Source organism: Mustelus asterias, chromosome 4 (assembly GCF_964213995.1).
Source record: "Mustelus asterias chromosome 4, sMusAst1.hap1.1, whole genome shotgun sequence".
Lineage (NCBI taxonomy): Eukaryota > Metazoa > Chordata > Chondrichthyes > Carcharhiniformes > Triakidae > Mustelus > Mustelus asterias.
The window spans coordinates 13590438-13610892 of NC_135804.1; the positions used below are offsets into that span (position 1 = coordinate 13590438).

Sequence of the window (20455 nt, forward strand, 5' to 3'; positions counted from 1 at the left end):
CCTCCTGCTGTTACATTTGGAATGGGAGGATTAACTCAGAGTTAAAGCAACGTTTTCTAAGGCACAAGTGCATTGTTCTTTTAAAGTTACATAAATGAAGGCAGTTTTATCTCGAAACTCTCTGTCCTCAAGGGCAGACCATTACAAAAGGATACAATCCCCTGCCTGTCCAAAGGGTTCCTCTGTTTCAGCTTCTGCAGGTTTCCCAGTTCCTTCATTTCACGATTTCTGACACTGTTAAATTTTTTGATGTCAGCCTGATTTAGTTACAGAAAGAGAAACAGAATTAATTACGATGCTTTCGAAAACAAGGCAATGTGTAAAATTTTACAAGCCGATATTCTCAGAAGTTAATGTGCATTTTATTGTGACAGGAACGCTAATTCAGTTGTATAAATTAATAATTGATTTTTTAGTAGAGGACGTGGCTCTTGCTGAAAAGAGAAATGTTGCTGAATCTTTTCATCTTGCACTCATCAGGACAAAGGTGAGAATGCCAAATTTCAAACGTTCACAACAATTTATACTGCAGGAGAAAAATATGCTGAATGGTTGGAAAGTTGATTCAGATTTCCCATGGGGAAAGCAATGAGGAGCTACGGGTTTTTAACACAGCGGCAGGCAGGGGGCTTGCCATGCCAGGAGCTCGATAAGCGAATCCTGGTGTGTTTACTTCTGAGGGGGAGGGGGTGGGGGGGGGGGGGGGGGGGCGGGTTCTGACATTCAAAGGCACTCAATTCCTGATTGACAGGCCTGGCATCAGGAAAGCGGGGGGAGGTGGGGAGGTTGTCCCCTGAAAACCACCTCCCTACCCGTGCTACAAACCCCTACCCCCTGTAGTCCCCACTTTGTTAAACCCCCCTACTATCAGTTAACCGTCCCAGGGTCCTTCCTCAGTTTGAGCCTCAGGTAGATGCAGTACCAGCAGCAACCACCATCCCGCCCCGCCGGCAAGGAAGCTGAGTGCAGAAGAGCTGCCGGCCTCTGATTGGCAGGGGGCTTCCACCCACGCCCCTCTCCCTTGCTCTCAAGGGAAGGCTGGCTCTGCTGCTGGCAGTCCAGACCCCATCACCTCCACAAGACGCTGTTCTATGACCTCAGGTAGGCTGCACGGTGGCACAGTGGTTAGCACTGCTGCCTCACAGAGCCAGGGACCCGGGTTCAATTCCAGCCTTGGGTCACTGTCTGTGTGGAGTCTGCATGTTCTCCATGCGCCTGCATGGGTTTCCTTCAGGTGCTCTGGTTTACTCCCATACTCCCGAAGATGTGCAGGTTAGATGGATTGGCTGTGCTAAATTGCCCCCTGGTGTCCCAAGATGGGGCAGCATGATGGCACAGTGGTTAACACTGTTGATTCACAGCGCCAGGGATCCGGGTTCGATTCCCGGCTTGGGTCACTGTCTGTGCGGAGTCTGCACATTCTCCCTGTGTCTGCGTGGGTTTCCTCCGGGTGTTTCGGTTTCCTCCCACAGTCTGAAAGATGTGCTAGTTAGGTGCATTGGCCGTGCTAAATTCTCCCTCAGTGTACCAGAACAGGTGCCGGAGCATGGCCCCGAGGGGATTCTCACAGTAACTTCATTGCAGTGTTAATGTGAGCCTACTTGTGACATTATTAGATAAACTTTAAGATGTGTAGGTTAGGGGATTAGGCATGGTAAATGCAGAGGGATAAGGGGTGGTGGGTAAAATGCTCTTTTGGTGCAGACTCAATGGGCCAAATGGCTTCCTTTTGCACTGTAAGAGTTCTATGGTTCTGGACTCAACAGAAATTCTTCCTTTCAAGTCTCTTCCAAGCACACATTTCAATGAAATCGCCTGTCATTCTTATAAATTTGAGGAAATTGAGTCTGATTTCTTTACCTGGAGTTTCAGCACCGTTCCCACACACCCACCCCTATCGGGAGTTTGGAATATCTTTCAACTCACAATTCCGAAGGAAAAATAATTTCAAAAACTGACCAAGCCCCTTTTCTCTTTACAGATGGTGTGGATCTTCTCTGTATTTGCTATTGAATTCCAGGATTGATGTTCAGAGTTTGCTGGGATTTTTTTTGGCTTCGTCCTGTGCCCAGTATTTAACCCTCTCTCACTGAGTATCCTGCAGCCAAGAGGCTAAGTGGGGTCTGAGTCACAGATGCCGCCACTATCCGACTACATCAGCACTTGGAGGAGCCAAATGGATTCCACAGTAATGGTTACCAGTCTTTTTTTTTTTGGTTAACACAAACAGGCTGTGACAGTGATGTGCTAATACTGCCCTGGCCAGCCTCTCATCTTACAACCTCTGGAAACTCGCACTCACCCAAAACCCTGGTGCCCGAATCCAGATTTTTACCAAGTCCAATCCAAGCCTTTGCTGACTAATCTACATTGGCTCCCAGTCTCGCACATGGTGGGTGAATGATATACTCATAAATCCTGCCACCGCAGTTCAAAGCCGGGATGGGGCGGGAGCCAACACTACTTTGGTGGGTGGCGGAACCCAGGCCGTATTTTGGCAGCAGCAGACACAACCCTATTAAAGATGGCAGCTTTCCCCAAATGCAGCAGACCCAATCATAGGGCTGGTGCCTTCCAAGCTGAGTGTAGTTGGGGGTTGACGATGCCTATTAGGCAGGCCCCAGTGATTGTTAGGGCGGGGGGGGGGGGGGGGGGGAAGCAGGGATCGAGGTTACTTCTCAGTGAACAGGCACCGCAGGGGTGACTGTGGCCACCGTGGGAACCCTCTGTAGGCCAAAAGAGTGGCCAAAAAAGAGTAGGCCCGGTTCCGATGCCTTCTAGGAGGCGCCGGGCCTCACTGAACAATCTCCCCAATAGTAGCAGGTTCCCCAGCCACTGGTAGAAGGCCCATGGAGGCAGGAAGAGAGCCTGAAATGGACGCTTTAAGTGGTTTATTTGTGCTCCAGGCAGCTGGCTCATCTGCATTCCTTCCCACGCCATTTTGCCAGCGTTCCCGTCTCCCTTCCATCCTGTTACCAAAGGGCTGATAAAATTCAGCTGGATGTTAAAATTCCCAATCCTCATTCACATTTTCAAATCCGTGGATGGAGAAATTGACCTTTGATTGACTGGAAATATTCCTGCAGAAAATTAAATCGGAATGAAGAGAGTAAATACCCGTTTGGATTTTGTTAGCGGACCGTACGCCTTTAATGGTCCAATAACCTTGGCATCGAGTCTTTCAACCTAAAGTGATATGGGGAAGAAGGCAAAATAAGAATTATTCCAAAAGCCACTCTCATGAAGAAATAGTGTGGTGTGCACACACTAGTCCCTGCCTGGAACTACAGTTCAGCAGGCCCAGTCCTGGGCCTGCCTTATAAAAGGCTCAGCCGATGAGTTCCAGTTGGGCAGGCCACTGCCTGTTACCAGGGGAACTCATACTCAATGAGCCCCACAGGGAAATCGTTCAGTGATTCCCCATGAATCTTGTGGGGGTTATCACAGTAAAATGGTGATGGTTTTGGATTAGTAACCCAGAGGTCATGGGCAGATTTTACAACCTCACTGTCCCGAAACTAAAATCCCACCTGAAGTCAACGGACCATTCCATTGTCCGCCCCTTGCCCGCTCCGATTCCCGTGGTGAGTGGGGCAGTAAAATTCCGGTGCATGAGTTCAAATCTGGCTATGGTGACTTAATGAGTTGCGGAGGTGAAGTATATTTTAGTGCAGGTTGTTTAGCAGTGTTAATTATGTGTGCCAAATGTTCGTTCCATTTCAAAATTTACTTTAATTGGTAAAATGAGCGTGTAGAATGTTTTTGTCAAAATTTCCTGGAACAACAGATTGTGGAACCAATTAGAGGTAAAGTTAAATTCAATTTAGAAATGTGTAATGAGGCAGATTAATTAGTAATGTCATAATAAAAGATCCATTGGGAAATAGTGATCATAATATCATTGAATTCTACAGTTGAATTTGAAAGCGACATACGACAATCACAAGCAAGAACCTTGCACTTAAAGTCAGTTACATAAGTATGAGGGTAGATTGGGCAAATAGATTAAAATGAAGGGTGGGAAACTTTTCAAGAAACAATTCAAGATATTCAACAAAAATACATCAGTGAAAGATGAGTGAGTTCAAATGCCGGCTAGTCTGGAGGTTAGACAACATCTAGAGATTTCTAAATAAAGCAACTTCATTGCTACATTCCAAAGCTGCTAGTCTTTGAATACTTCAACATTAGTGGATATATGATACAAGGAAACTGAGATACAATCTGGTGTTGAAGACAAATGGGCTTCAGTGCTTTATGTCAAAGTGCCGGTACTGGTACAGCCTCTGAAAGGGAAGGTGGAAGTTTTGACTGGTGTCAGAATGTCAGGTCCCAGCTGTGAATCATTAATGTTTCTATTCCAGATGCTGAGTGGCCTCCTGAAAGTTTTCACCGTTTCTTATTGAATTCTAACATTAGTTGGTTTTGTTTCTCTTTCTGTTTGAATGTGATGAGGCCACATTTGGAGCACTGCGTACAATTCTGGTCACCCTGTTATAGGAAGGATGTTATCAAACTGGAAAGGGTGTAAAAGAAGATTGACAAGGATGTTACCGGGCCTGGAAGGTTTGAGTTATAAGGAGAGACTGGACAGGCTGGGGGATTTTTCCCTGGAGCGTAGGAGGATGAGGGGTGACCTTAAATTTTAAACGGTGTCCCCTAGTTCTAGTCTCTCCCACAACAGGAAACAAAGAACAAAGAAAAGTCCAGCACAGGAACATTCCCATCCTATTTGTGTATTCATCATATGGAGTTTTATAAAATCATGAGAATGTAGATAAGGTGGATAGCCAAGGTCTTTTCCCCAGGCCAGGGGAGTCCAAAACAAGAGGGCAAAGGTTTAAGGTGAGAGGGGAATGATTTAAAAGGGACCTGAGAGGCAACATTTTCACACAGCAAGTGGTGAGTATATGGAATGAGCTGCCAGAGGAGGTGGTAGAGGCGGGTACAATTACTACATTTAAAAGACATTTGGATAGGTACATGGATGGGAAAGGTTTAGAGGGATATGGGCCAAACACAGGCAAATGGGACTAGTTCAGTTTAGGAAACCTGGTCGGCATGGATGAGTTGGGCCGAAGGGCCTGTTTCCGTGCTGCTTATCTCTATGGCTCTATGGTGAGTAAAGGAAAGTGATGAACTGAAGTTCTGTTACACTGAATGGGAAGTCGCCCTTCACATTTGCCAATGTCCCAGACAAGTTTGTTTCATTCTGAAGGGACTGTATTGATTTCACTTGCTGAGCATTACCTAAGACTGATTCTAATCCTGAATCTATTTCCTGTAGTTCGTGGGAATGAATGCTTTTCAAACTTGGTGAAACTTGGGCAACTCACTCCAAATTTGTGCTTATTCCTGATCTGCAAATAATATCTGAACGTTGTTGGCCTTGGGGTGTGGTAAGGACTTTTAATTTCACTGTTGCCTCACTGGTGGATGAGCCTGAAGGTTTTTTTTATTCATTTGTGGGACATGGGCATCGCTGGCTGGTCAGCATTTGCTGCCCATCCATAGTTGCCCTTGTTCAGAGGGCAATTAAGAGTCAACCACATTGCTGTGGCTCTGGAGTCACATGTAGGCCAGACCAGGTAAGGATGACAGATTTCCTTCCCTAAAGGACATTAATGAACCAGATGGGTTTTTCTGACAATCCACAATGGTTTCATTGATTAAGAATCAGTAGATTCTTAATTCCAGATATTTTTTACTGAAATCAAATTCCACCTTCTGCCGTGGCGGGATTCGAACCTGGGTCCCCAGAATATTAGTTGAGTTTCTGGATTAATGGTCTATTGATAATACCACTAGGCCATTACCTCCCCTGTTGGAACACTAAGATTATTCATAGGCTAACAGGAACAGGAGTAGGCCATTCAGCCCCACATGCTTGCTCCGCTATTCAATTGGATCATGGCTAAACATCTACCTCACATTCATGCGCTATCTCCATATCCCTTGGTGTCATTAGTCTCCAGAAATCAAGAGATTTCTGCCTTTAACATGCTCAGTTATTGAGCTTCCACGGCACTCTGGGGTAGAAAAATTCTTAGATTCACCACCCTCTGAGTGAAGAAATTCTTCCTTATTTCATGGTGGGCTGAAGGGCTTGTCTTTGTTTGACGCTATGGATGGAATTTTGCCAAAAAATGACTAATTGTCCAGAATAATGGAGTGATCCGCATCAGTCTCTCAGGCATGCTCCACACCGCAATCATCCAACAAGAGCGGCGAATTGCATACCAGTAGTGGAAGGGTTGGAAGGGGGTAGGGGGGGAAATCTCTTGATTTCTGGAGACTAATGACATCAAGGGATACGGAGATAACGCACAAAAGTGAGGTAGATGTTCAACCATGATCTAATTGAATAGCGGAACAGGCTTGTGGGGCTGAATGGCCTTCTCCTGTTCTTAAACACACTGCTGAGCCCGGCCTCAGAGCGCTCGGAAGCCGTTTCGCAAGGGCGTTCCGATATCACAGTGCATTGGGAGACCCCCCCCACCCGGCCCCCATGGGCATTGGACCCTCTCCCCTCATCAGCGGCATGTTCCCCTACCCCCCGAGATGGATCGCTAGCGTTGGGGCTTTGGGATCCTCTCGATGGAGCCTCCATCATGCCCCCCCCCATCATGATTCCCGACATGATCCACTCCCACACGCCTCCCCCCCCCATAGACCCCCAATCATAACCCCACTCAGGCCCCAACCCCTTGGCACTGCCCCAATGGACAACCATGCCCCTGACCCCTAACTATCTGGTGGCTTCAGTGGCTTCTGAGCCCAACAGTGTTGCCATGGCACCAGGTCTCCACTCATGGAGACCAGTACTGATCTGCGCCGGCATGGGAAAATCCCGGGAGGGTGGGTGGGGGTGGAACGATCCAGTCAACCTCATGTTAAATCAGCCTCGCGATCAGGTTCCCGCCAGTGGAAAGGGACCAGGTCGACTGCAAACTGTTTGGCGCCAGGCCTGAAGCCGGTTTTTAGGTCCACTCGCTATTTTCCAGGATCGGCACGATCCGTGTCAGGCGCAGCGAGGTGGGAAAATCACTTCCCAAAAGCTCAATCTTAAATGGCTTACCCTTTATCGTGAGATGATGCCCCTTGGTTTTAGACTCATCAGACAAGGGGAAACATCCTATCCACATCCTGACATAACCTGGGAAGTTTTGATGAGGTCACCCCTCATTCTTTGAAATTTTAGGGAATAGAGACCCAAGTCGGAATTTTACCGCCTCGCCGCCCAAGGCTCATAAGATCCCGCCCGAGGCCAACACAGAATGCCGTTGTGCGAGCCTCGCCCGCCCCGATTCTGGGGCACGCAAGGCAATAAAATCCCAGCCCCAGTCTCCTCATACAACAATTCCATTACCTCACGGATTGACCCCTGGTGAACTTCCATTGCACTGCCTCCGATCAGCAACTTGAGATATATGCAAATTGCCTGAAGCACGCACTCAAACTTTATATTGCCTCCAAGAACCTGTATAACTGACAAAGAAGGGGAAAGGAACTGCATTTGAGCTTGGATATCCTGTACCATGCAGGAGTATGCCAACATTCCCTCTCACACTGCCAGTTCGTAAGTTCAGCTGAGCTGTCAGGGGTAATTTAGATGATGCTAAGTAAAGGACCAGTAACTCCATCCATCAGTTCCCCAGAATGAAAGTTAAAGAGTCACAAGAAACATCTCCCAGGACACTCTGAAAGTTAGAATTCACAAAGGAATAATGCTAAATACAGGCCTACAGGCAAAGTGTCTATAAAGTGGTGATCGGAAATGTAATTAATTTCAAAACTATGAATAAAAGACCATTTTATACCAAACAAAGAATAAAGAAAATTACAGAACAGGAAGAGGCCCTTCGGCCCTCCAAGCCTGCACCAACCATGCTGCCCGACTGAAATAAAACCCCCTACCCTTCCGGATTGGGGCGGCATGGTGGCACAATGGTTAGCATTGCTGCCTCACAGCGCCAGGGACCCGGGTTCGATTCCCGGCTTGGGTCACTGCCTGTGTGGAGTTTGCACATTCTCTCCGTCTCAGCGTGAGTTTCCTCCGGGTGCTCTGGTTACCTCCCACAGACCAAAGGTGTGTGGGTTAGGTGGATTGGCCATGCTAAATTGCCCCTTAGTGTCAGGGCATGGGGTTATGGGATAGGGCCTGGGTGGGATTGTGGTCGGTGCAGACTTGATGGGCTGAATGGCCTCCTTCTGCACTGTAGGGATTCCATGACCTACTACCAAAGTAGTTTCACTGTGATTCCAGAATGTAACTATGAGTACAAGTGATAAACATTTCCTCATATTCCTTTTCCCTAGTGAGGGTTCTGTACAGTGTACAAAATAAAGCACGACTAACACAAAATACCCGTGAAAGGCCTTTTCTATGAACGTTACTACCTCTGCCTGACGGTAGTCCTGAATTTTAGACATCTCCTCGCCAAAGTCCTTGAGGCATCGTCGCAACTCTGGATTCTCGGTGTTTGCAAAGTCCATGATCTGTTTTATCAGCAGGTCGACCTTGTCTCTCAGCCTGGCATTCTTCCGAGTGTAGGAAGCCAGGAGCAGGCAGAATTGTCCGAGGTACTTTTCGGCATTGTTCACCGTCCCTTCCATGATCTTAACTTGAGCGTCCCTTTTTGAAAAGAGAACACAAATATCAAAAGATGAAAGAGGGGCATGTGGAATGCAGCAATTCCAGATAATATTGCCAGGGATTGAAATGCAGGAAGCTTTAACGAGGGAATGAGTGAAGCTCTGGAATTGAAACTCAGGCACATCAGAATTTTGGTAGTGGAATGACGATGGGCTGGTTCCAAGCTTTTCTGTGCTTAATCCAGGCTAAAATGACATTGATCTCTTTTGAAAGTTGCAGCAGTCATCATCTCTCTTTGCTGGTGGAAATTTCAGATTGAGCCAACTCTTCAGTTCCTTGTTAGTTTCCCATTACTTATTTGTTAGCTTTTCAGATAGCCTCTTGAATTCAGTGGACGAGAGGGGGACCAAATCCTCCAATTACCCACCCAAGACTGCTTTCCACAAATACCAGAACAAGCTCCTTGTGTAGCTCTGGCTCCAATTCACTTTTACAAACAAGTTGCCTTTGTCCTGCCACAAATCTGTTCTGACTGTTGATTACTTTTTGGTGACTTTCAAAGACGGCCTCAAATTCTAGTAACATTTTCCCTCAGTGAAGCATGTCAGGGCTTGCTACTCACATGCCTCTGAGCTACACTCTGTTTGAGGTTTAACTGATTATATTCATAGGCATCGGACTCAGTGCGACATTATTTTAATCTCATCCGGTTCACTGCCGAGGTGACATAGCGCGGCAAAGACCTCAGAGAATCATAGAATCCCTACAGTGCAGAAGGAGGCCATTCGGCCCATCAAGCCTGCACCGACAACAATCCCATCCAGGATCTATCCCCGTAACCCCACTTATTTATCCTGCTAACCCCCTGACACTAAGGGCCAATTCAGCATGGCCAATCCACCTAACTCGCACATCTTTGGACTGTGGGAGGAAACCGGAGCACCCGGAGGAAACCCATGCAAAAACGGGGAGAAGGTGCAAACACCATATAGACGTTGACCCAAGCCGGGAATCGAACCCAGGTCCCTGGGACTGAGAGGCAGCAGTGCTAACCACTGTGCCACCGTGCCACACAGTTAGTTACCTCTTGCTCTTTCTGAACAGTTTTGGATGTTTTGCCTAAAGTATAAATGCGATCATTAGGGCGGCACAGTGGCACAATGGTCAGCACTGCTGCCTCACAGCGCCAATGATCCGGGTTTGATTTCGGCCTCGGGTGATTGTCTGTGTGGAATCTTCCCGTGTCTGCCTGGGTTTCCTCTGGGTGCTCGGGTTTTCCCCTAAAGATGTGCGGGTTAGGTTGATTGGTCATGCTAAATCGCTCCTTAGTGTCAGGGGGATTAGCAGGGTAAATATGTGGGGTTACGGGTATAGGGCCTGGGTGGGATTGTGGCCAGTGCAGACTCGATGGGCCAAATGGCCTTCTTCAGCACTATAGGAATTCTACGATTCTATGGGACGGAAGAAAGATAGCTACCAGCAAGCAAAATAGCTGAAGAATAAAAAGCAATCCACATTAATGGAGAAAAATCTGAAGAGTGAAGCAACAACACAAGCAATGGATGAGGTTTCAATCAACAAAAACATGGCCCAGTGCCTATGTGTTGGAAATTAAATATCTTCTCTTGTTTTACCACTTTCAGGAAAGTTAACAAATACTTTTGCTACTTTTGCATTTTAGCAAAATAAAACCACAAGTTAAAATAATACAGTCAAATGTAACACTTCACCTGAATAGATCAACAGAACTTTTTCAACTCAAATCTCAAATCTGAAACTAAAACAGAAAATGCTGAAAAATCTCAGCAGGTCTGACAGCATCTGCGGAGAGAGAAAAGAGCTGATGTTCCGAGTCTGGATGACGTTGGCCGGAACTCTACCACCTCACCCGCCACAGAATCGGAGCGGGCGAGGGTTCGACAATGGAAATCTCCGTTGACCTCGGGCGGAAATTTCCAGTCTCGCTCGAGTGAGGCTGTAAAATCCTGCGCAATGACTCTATTCTCTCTCCACAGGGGCTGTCAGACCTGCTGAGATTTTCCAGCCTTTTCTGTTTTTGTTTCAGATTCCAGCATCTGCAGTATTTTGCTTTTACCTTAGTACTTTTTCAACTCAATGGACCTTTCAATGGACCCCCCCCCCCACCAGCCCCAAGCCAATGTTAATATCCAGGCGGTTTGCTGCAATTTTTGTCCATTGCTCAGGATAGGGAGAGAAGAGTCAGTAGGTTTCTCGCTCCTGATTCCTGAGGTGACACGGTGGCACAGTGGTTAGCACCGCTGCCTCACAGCATCAGGGACCCGGGTTCGATTCCCGGCTAGGGTCACTGTCTGTGTGGAGTCTGCACACTGTCCCCGTATCTGGGTGGGTTTCCTCCGGGTGCTCCGGTTTCCTCCCACAGTCCAGAGATGTGTGGGTTAGATAGATTGGCCATGTTAAATTGCTCCTTAGTGTCAGGGGGACTAACTAGGGTAAATGCATGGGGTTATGGGGATAGGGCCTGGGTAGGATTGTGGTCGGTGAGGACTCAATGGGCCGAATGTCCTTCTGCACTGTAGGATTCTATGATTCTAAGAAGAATCTATGTACCTCCACCTTAAAAATATTCAGTGACCCCACTTCCACCTTCTGAGGCAGAGAGTTCCAAAGTTGCACAACACCCGAAGAGAAAGCAATTCTCCTCATATCTGTCCTATAAGGACAATTGCTAATTTTATAACAGCTTCCCCTAGCTCTGGACTCACCCACCGGAGGAAACATCCTTTCCACCTCCACCTTGTCAAGACTGTTTTGGATCCTAAATACCTCAATCCAGTCACCCCTCAATCTTCTAAACTCCAGTGGAAACACGCCCAGCCTGTCTAAACTGTCCTCATTAGACACCCCACTTGTTCCAGGTATCGATCCTTTAAATCCTGTCAAAGCCTCTCAGGATGATTGTTGAATAAATCCTCAACAAGAAAGCCCTTATGGCAGAGTCCAGTGTGGGGTCAACAGAGGTTATGAGAAATCTCGGAGCTCTCCAACTACTTCTGACTGCAGTTGGCTAGTTCCATTGTGGAGCTTTCTATGCTGTTTGATTTCATCTTGGCTCCAATGTCTGTGAATTACATTTTCAAGAAGCAGGGATAGCCAGTAGCATTGCTAAATAATTGATTACATTATTTTACAAGGAATGCATTCGTTCAAATATATAATTCTTGGAAAGTGCAATTTGATTGACATACTTGATTTATTTATCTTCACTTTGGGGTCATTGAATCATGGAATCTTTGCAGTGCAGAAGGAGGCCATTTGGCCCATCGAGCCTGCATCGACAGGCCATTCCACCCAGGCCCTATCCCCATGACCACATGTATTTACCCTGCTAATCCCCCTGACACTAAGAGTCAATTTGTCATCATCATCTTTGGGTGTGCAGATTAGTTTGATTGGCCGTGCTAAATTGCCTCAAGGTGTGTAGGTTCGGGGGATTAGCAGGGTAAATACATGGGGGTTATGGGGATAGGGCCTGGGTGGGATTGCTGTTGGTGCTGGCTCGATGGGCCATATGGCCTTCTTCTGCACCGTAGGGATTCTATGATCTTTGGACTGTGGGAGGAAACCCACACAGACATGAGGAGGGCGTGCAAACTCCGCACAGACAGCGACCCGAGGTCGGAATTGAACCCGGGTCCCTGGCACTGTGAGGCAGCAGTGCTAAACACTGTGGCACTGTGCCAGCAGCGTCTTCTCCTGCCAGAATCTGATGGCTTCTTAATTGGCTTTCCTCCTTGCCAATCACCCGGAGGAGAGAGTTTGTTGCTGATGAGTGTGTCCAATGATAGGAAGGTGCTGCTTCACTCCACCTACTATCACTCCCCCCCCCCCCCCCCCCAATCCTCGCCCCCTGACTCCCACCACTCCTGCTCCACCTTCCTACTTTTGTGTCTGGTTGTTGAAACAACAGGGATTGTACTTCACTGACTAGATTTTTCGTATTGTCTATCAAGTTGTTGGTGAATGGTTTGCAGTCTAATGCTGGGATTGGACATCGCACTCGTCCTCCATCACCACCCCCAGTTTTCTGTCCTCTGGAAGATGGCACGTTTTGAGGGTACAGCCGATAGCTTCCTCCTCCGGCCCTTCTTCAAATGGGAGTCTTGGTCATGAGTGCGGGGAGGCTCTTGGATTACAGGAAGCAGTTGGGGGTGGATGCAACTAGAATGTTTCCTCTTGTGGGGAAGGGTATGACTAGAGGCCACCGATATAAGATAGTCACCAAAAATCCAATGGGAAATTCAGAAGAAACCTCTTGGCCCAGTCGATGGTGAGAATGTGGAACTAGCCACTACAGCGAGTGGTTGAAGTGAATGGTATGGATGCCTTCAAGGTGAAACTAATCAAGTACATGAGGGAGAAGGGAATAGAGGATTGCAATGATAGATTTAAATGAGGAAAGATGAGAGGATTTTGATTTGATTTGATTTATTATTATCACATGTATTAGTATACAGTGAAAAGTATTGTTTCTTGTGCGCTATACAGACAAAGCATACCATTCATAGAGAAGGATACATGAGAGTGCAGAATGTAGTGTTACAGTCATAGCTCGGGTGTAGAGAAAGATCAACTTAATGCAAGGTAAGTCCATTCAAAAGTCTCACAGCAGCAGGGAAGAAGCTGTTCTTGAGTCAGTTGGTACGTGACCTCAGACTTTTGTAACTTTTTCCTGATGGAAGAAGGTCTAAGAGAGAATGTCTGGGGTGCGTGGGGTCCTTAATTATGCTGGCTGCTTTGCTGAGGCAGCGGATGTGTAGACGGAGTCAATGGATGGGAGGCTGGTTTGCATGATGGATTGGGCTACATTCATGACCTTTTGTAGTTTCTTGCGGTCTTGGGCAGAGCAGAAGCCATATCAAGCTGTGATACAACCAGAAAGAATGCTTTCTATGGAGCATCTGTAAAAATTGGTGAGAGTCGTAACTGACATGCCAAATTTCCTTAGCCTTCTGAGAAAGTAGAGGCGTTGGTGGACTTGTGTAGAACATAAACACTATGGACAGGTGGGGCCAAATGGCCTATTGCTGTGCCAAACATCTTATGTAATCCATATGTAATACGATGTAATCTATTGCTTAACCTGACCATTTCTGATCTAACAGTCACACCCACACACAGTCACTGGATAAGCATTGGGAACAGGTGCACAGTAAAATTAGATTGTAGGACCCAAACCATTAGTGATTGTCGACCTTCACATAAACTATGGAATGAATGTGGGTCCGTCTGTTTATCACTTTAGTGTCGCACCGTAGTGTATTTGCCTGACACTCAGGGGAATTCTAGTCTATAATCTAAAGGTATTAACGATCTAGATGACGGGACTGGGGGCATTCTGGCCAAGTTTGCCGATGATACAAAGATAGGTGGAGGGGCAGGTAGTATTGAGGAGGTGGGGAGGCTGCAGAAAGATTTAGACAGTTTAGGAGAGTGGTCCAAGAAGTGGCTGATGAAATTCAACGTGGGCAAGTGCGAGGTCGTGCACTTTGGAAAAAAGAATAGAGGCATGGACTATTTTCTAAACGGTGACAAAATTCATAATGCTAAAGTGCAAAGGGACTTGGGAGTCCTAGTCCAGGATTCTCTAAAGGTAAACTTGCAGGTTGAGTCCGTAATTAAGAAAGCAAATGTAATGTTGTCATTTATCTCAAGAGGCTTGGAATACAAAAGCAGGGATGTACTTCTGAGGCTTTATAAAGCCCTGGTTAGGCCCCATTTGGAGTACTGTGAGCAATTTTGGGCCCCACACCTCAGGAAGGACATACTGGCACTGGAGCGGGTCCAGCGGAGATTCACACGGATGATCCCAGGAATGGTAGGCCTGACATACGATGAACGTCTGAGGATCGTGGGATTATATTCATTGGAGTTTAGGAGGTTGAGGGGAGATCTGATAGAAACTTACAAGATAATGAACGGCTTAGATAGGATGGACGTAGGGAAGTTGTTTCCATTAACAGGGGAGACTAGGACGCGGGGGCACAGCCTTAGAATAAAAGGGAGTCACTTTAGAACAGAGATGAGGAGAAATTTCTTCAGCCAGAGAGTGGTGGGTCTGTGGAATTCATTGCCACAGAGGACTGTGGAGGCCGAGACGTTGAGCGTCTTCAAGACAGAAATTGATAAATTCTTGATTTCTCGAGGAATTAAGGGCTATGGGGAGAGAGCGGGTAAATGGAGTTGAAATCAACCATGATTGAATGGTGGAGTGGACTCGATGGGCCGAATGGCCTTACTTCCGCTCCTATGTCTTATGGTCTTATGGTATTTCAAGGGGGTGGTGCAATTGAGAGGAAAGTAGTTCTTTGGGAAAAGGAATGGCTGGTGGCACAGTGGTTAACATTGCTGCCTCACAGCACCAGAGACCGAGGTTCGATTCCCAGCTTGGCTCACTGTCTGTGCGGAGTCTGCACGTTCTCCCCGTGTCTGCGTGGGTCTCCTCCAGGTGCTCCGGTTTCCTCTCACAGTCCCAAAGACGTGCTGTTTAAGTGCATTGGCCATGTTAAATTCTCCCTCAGTGTACCCGAACAGATGCCGGAGTGTGGCGACCAGGGGATTTTCGCAGTAACTTCATTGCAGTGTTAATTTAAGCCTATTTGTGACACTAATAAATAAACTTTATGAGCGGTGGGGTGGTCTAGCCAGGGAATTCCGGAGCTTAGGACCCAAGCAGCTGAAGGAACAGCCACCAATGGCAGACTGATTAATTTGGAGATGCTCAAGAAACCAGAATTTGAAGAGCATTTCACTGAAGTTCCTTGGACAGCACCTTCCAAACCTACAACCACTTCCATCTAGAAGGACAAGAGGAGCAGATAAATGGGAACACCACCACCTGCAAGTTCCCCTCCAAGCCACCCACCATCCTGGCTTGGAAATATATCGGCGTTCCTTCGCAGTCACTGGCTCAAAATCCTGGAATTCTCTCCCTAATGGCGTTGTGGGTCAACCCACGGAACATGGACTGCAGCGATTCAAGAAAGCAGCTCACCACCACCTTCTCAAGGATAACTAGGGATGGGCAATAAATGCTGGCCAGCCAGCAACGCTGTGTCCCACAAATGAATGAATAAAAAAAGAGTGCAGATATCCTGGAGGGATGCAGGGCTGGATGAGATTACAGAGTTAAGGAATGGTGTGGAGTTAAGGAAGGAAGATAGGGACGCCATGGAGAGATTGGAAAGCAAAGATGAGATCTTAAAAATTGAACTGTTGCTGAACAGTGTAGATTAGCAAGCATGGGAAAGTCCCCCCCCCACCCCCGGAGGAAACCCACGCAGATACGGGGAGGACGTGCAGAATCCACGCTGACGAAGCAGGGAATTGAACCTCAGTCCCTGACACTATGAGGCAGCAGTGCTAACCACTGTGCCACCATGCCGCCCATTAAATCTTCATTGAAGATTCACTTCAGAACTTGCTTCCTTGATCAGGTTAATGGTTTTCTGCCCTAACCCAGTCGTTACAATTCCTATGTAACTCAATGTAACCTGGTGTCAAAGGTTGTTTGCTAAGTTCATGAGAAATGCCTTGGATACTTAAATGCTAAAGGCACTGTATAATACAAGCTGTTATTAGAATAGTCCGCAATCTCAGAAATGAGTCTATGAAGCAGTACAGCTGTTTTTCTCTCTGGCACAAAGCCACTCAGGGATCTGCTTGATAATCTTTGCGTGGTATCTCTCTAACCATTGGATATGGCTGTAGTTTCTTCAGATTGGCAATTTTTTCAGAAGTGGCTGAGAAGCTAACACTCTCTCTCAGAATCGATAAGTTGCCCTGTTCCAGAGATCTGAACATAGTCTGGACTCCGGTGTAGTACCCAGGGCACGCTGCATCACTGGAAATAATATCTTTCAAAAGAGGCGTTAAACCAACGTTCCATCTGCCTTCTTGTGCAGACTATTTCGGCTAAGTGTAAGGGAGTTTTCCCTTCTCCTCAATAGCTTCTCCTCAACTAACAGTAAAAACAGATTACTTGGTCATTATCAGTTTGCTGCCTGTGGGATCTTGCTGTGCGCAAGTGTATTACAATCGTGACTATGCTTCAAAAGTACCTGATTGGCTGTAAAGTGCTTTGGGATACCTTGAGATTGTGAAAGGTGCTATATAAAGGCAAGTCTTTCTTTACAAGGGAAGATCCCTGCTCAATTTGGTCTCCATTTTGACCAAGAGGGAGGTGGTAGTGTCACGGTATTGAAACTGGACTAGTAATCCAGAGACCCAGGATAATGCTCCAGGGACACGGGTTCGAATCCCACCATGGCAGACCGTGAAATTTGAATCCACTAAAAATCTGGAATTAAAAGCCTAATGGTGACCACAAAACCATTGTCGTAAAAAAACATTCTGGTTCACTATTGTCCCTTAGGGAAGGAAATTTGCCATCCTTACCTGGTCTGGCCTACACGTGACTCCAGACCCGTAGCAACTGCCCCCAGGGATGTGCAATAAATGCTGGCCCAGCCAGCGATGTCTACATCCCATTAATGAATTTTTAAAATCCTGTGGCATTTCAGTGTCATGTCCATTAACCTGCCCTAAACAGCTGATTAGATAGTTCTTTTGGTAAGCAGTAGCTGTTTAAAAATGCAGTTAAGTCAGTCTTGGATAGAGTTTCCCAAAGCATTGTGGTTAATTGCACAACCTGGTATTATAGTAACCCATTCAGCCCAGGCTGAACCATCATATTGATTGAGTTGGCTGATCATATCAATGAAACAGTTGCTCCAAAAATCAGCCAGAGTCCTTGCTCTTGGTCACTGGCCAAGCAATCCCTGTTAGAAGTTGGGAATGAGAGTGAAGTCAGCATCATGGTCGCCAATTTGACGTTGTTTATGCCAAGTAGGTTGTGACCTCACATTTGAGTGATAATTGGCCCTTTGATGAGGTATCGTTGGCCTCCGGGTATCATTGGAAACAGCTTAAAGTTGCGGCACTGCAGAAGGAGATTATTTAGCCTGTTGTGTTGGTGCTGGCTTTGAAAGAAATATCCCAACTAGTCCCACTCCCCAGCTACAATTTGCTTTTCTTCTACCTACTTGTGACACTAATAAATAAACTAAACTAGTCTTTTATTTCTCTGTGTGGAGTTTGCACGTTCTCTCCCGTGTCTGTGTGGGTTTCCTCCAGGTGCTCCGGTTTCCTCCCACGCTCCAAAGATGTGCGGGTTAGGTGTATTGGCCATGCTAAATTGCCCCTTAGTGTGCCAAGATGCGTAGGTTAGAGGGATTAGTTGGGTAAATATGTGGGGTTACGGGGATAGGGCCTGGGTGGGATTGTGGTCGGTGCAGACTCGATGGGCCGAACGACCTCCTTCTGCACTGTAGGGATTCTATTTCTATTTCTATTTGAAAGGTGCTATTGAACCTGTTTCCAGCACCCTGCAGTTGGCGGGGTCAGACAATGGATTACATTGGATATAAAGCACCGAAACAGGCCATTCGACCCTACCAGTTGATGCTGGTGTTTGTGTTCCATTTGAGCATCACATGCTGTGTAAAAAAGAAAGCCTCCTCCACCTCCGTGCTGGTGTTTTTGCCAACAATTATAAACCCATGTCCTTTGGTTGTTGCTCACCCTGACAGGAGAGACAATCCCCTGCCTAATCTCGTCAAAACACCTTCAAACACATGAATAATTTAGACAGTAAAAATGAGCGCAGTGTATGAGCTGGATTAAGCAGCCATTGTACTAATCAAACTAATTGTGGATTAGTGTCAATATACCCTCAATAAAATGACTGGCACCTCTTGTGAGAAATGTTTATTGAGCAGAGCTCAGTCTGGTTCTGTCCTGCCCTGCACAGCATCACTGAATAGTCGAGTGGCACCCCTTGGGCACCCTTACACTTCTTTATGTTGGAAATGATGGGGTGTCTGAAGATCTTTGTTAATATGATGAGGTAGGAAAACAGATGGGAAAGGGTTAACCTGAAAGAGGGAACATCTAGAGCCAGGGTATAATCATAGAATCATAGAATCCCTGCAGTGCAGAAGGAGACCATTCAGCCCATCAAGTCTGCACCAACTCTCCGACAGAGTATTTTTTCTCATTCTTCGTGGGACATGGGCGTCACTGGTTGGCCAGCATTTATTGCCCATCCCTAGTTGCCCTTGTTCAGAGGGCAGTTGAGAGTCAACCACATTGCTGTGGCTCTGGGACCACATGTAGGCCAGACCGGGTAAGGACGGCAGATTTCCTTCCCCAAAGGACATGAGAGAACCAGGTGGGTATTTTCCGACAATCGACAATGGTTTCGTGGTCATCAGTAGATTCTTAATTCCAGATGTTTTGTTATTATGACCAGCAGATTCTTAATTCCAGATGTTTCTTTTATTGAATTCAAGTTCCACCATCTGCCGTGGCGGGATTCGAACCCGGGTCCCCAGAACATTAGCTGAGTTTCTGGACTAATAGTCTAGCGATAATACCACTAGGTCATCGCCTCCGCAGGCTTTGCCCAGGCTTATGCCCCCCACCTGCTCCCTATCCCTGTATTTGCTACGGCTAATCCATCTAACCTACATGCCTTGGGACACTAAGGTACAGTTTAACTCTGGCCAATCCACCTGACCTGCACACATTTGGACGCATCTCTAGTAATTCTGAGGCCAAGGAGTGCAGATCCAGCACTCTGACTAAAGTGACAATTTGCCAAAAAAATGCCTTTCGAGCACCAGAATTAAAATACCATGGTGCCATTTTCTTCCAATTTGTCAGCCAGAAATGGAGGTCTTTTATAGACCTCCATTTCGCATCAGTCAGAAAAGTGAGGGGAGAGTGTCTAAACATTAGCCACTGCATAGTAAATAATTAAACCCTAGAATGGGCCCAACCTAATTGAAAGAGTGCTCAAATAGGTTGCTGAACTTGATCTCGTTAATATTCCAAACTGGAGGTGTCCTGACTGGCACGGGTCCCCTGACGTGAAGTATTTAAAGATAAATTCTGTTTAAATGGATTCAATTTGCAGCTGCATTGATACTGGGAGCGGTGGTAGTTTGGTGACTGATACAATTCATTCCACCTTCTAAATCACACTTTTCCTCACCAAGGCAGCATTTCTCCTCATGTGGATTTAGGGACACTTCACCCTTACCTTGATAAAGAAGAATTCATTTCTCCAGAAACGTTCTGAATTTCCTCCCTGATTTAAACGGCAGACAATGCCAGCCCGTTCTCGGAAGGAAGGCAAAGTATTGGTGTCCCTGGTTGTCATAGCGACGGCAAACACGCAAAGCTAATCATTCATCCTTTATTGTACACCGTGATTCTCAAATATCACTAGATGGCAGCAACGAACCACTTACTTTCAATTTTTGTTGAGAGTCCTTCATTTGTCAGTGTGACAAATAGGCCTACATTAACACTGCAATGAAGTTACTGTGAGAATCCCCTCAATGCCATACTCTGGTGCCTGTTCGGGTACACTGAGGGAGAATTTAGCATGGCCAATGCACCTAACCAGCACATCTTTCAGATTGTTGGAGGAAACCAGAGCATAGAGTCATAGAGGTTTACAGCATGGAAACAGGCCCTTCAGCCCAACTTGTCCATGCTGCCCAGTTTTTACCACTAAGCTAGTCCTAATTGCCCACATTTGGCCCATATCCCTCTATGCCCATCTTACCCACATAACTGTCTAAATGCTTTTTAAAAGACAAAATTATACCCACCTCTACTGCTGTTTCTGGCAGCTCATTCCAAACACACACCACCCTCTGAGTGAAAAAATTGCCCCCTCTGGACCCTTTTGTATTTCTCCCCTCTCACCTTAAACCTATGCCCTCTAGTTTTAGACTCCCCTACCTTTGG

The 20455-nt window shown here is 46.6% G+C and overlaps 1 protein-coding gene across 1 annotated transcript in view; it reads right to left on the reverse strand.

The window, feature by feature from the left end:
• The window catches only part of LOC144492498 (CBY1-interacting BAR domain-containing protein 2-like), a 33782-nt gene extending 13969 nt beyond the window's left edge, over nucleotides 1–19813 (reverse strand). Inside the window, exons 1-4 of the mRNA XM_078210585.1 lie at nucleotides 19740–19813; nucleotides 8401–8635; nucleotides 3118–3186; nucleotides 156–257 (exon numbers count right to left, since the gene is read on the reverse strand). Of these exons, the coding sequence (XP_078066711.1) occupies nucleotides 156–257; nucleotides 3118–3186; nucleotides 8401–8635; nucleotides 19740–19759 (426 nt within the window). The 5' untranslated portion in view covers nucleotides 19760–19813. The remainder of the gene's footprint in view (nucleotides 1–155; nucleotides 258–3117; nucleotides 3187–8400; nucleotides 8636–19739) is intronic.
• Between the last annotated feature and the right edge of the window lie 642 nt (nucleotides 19814–20455).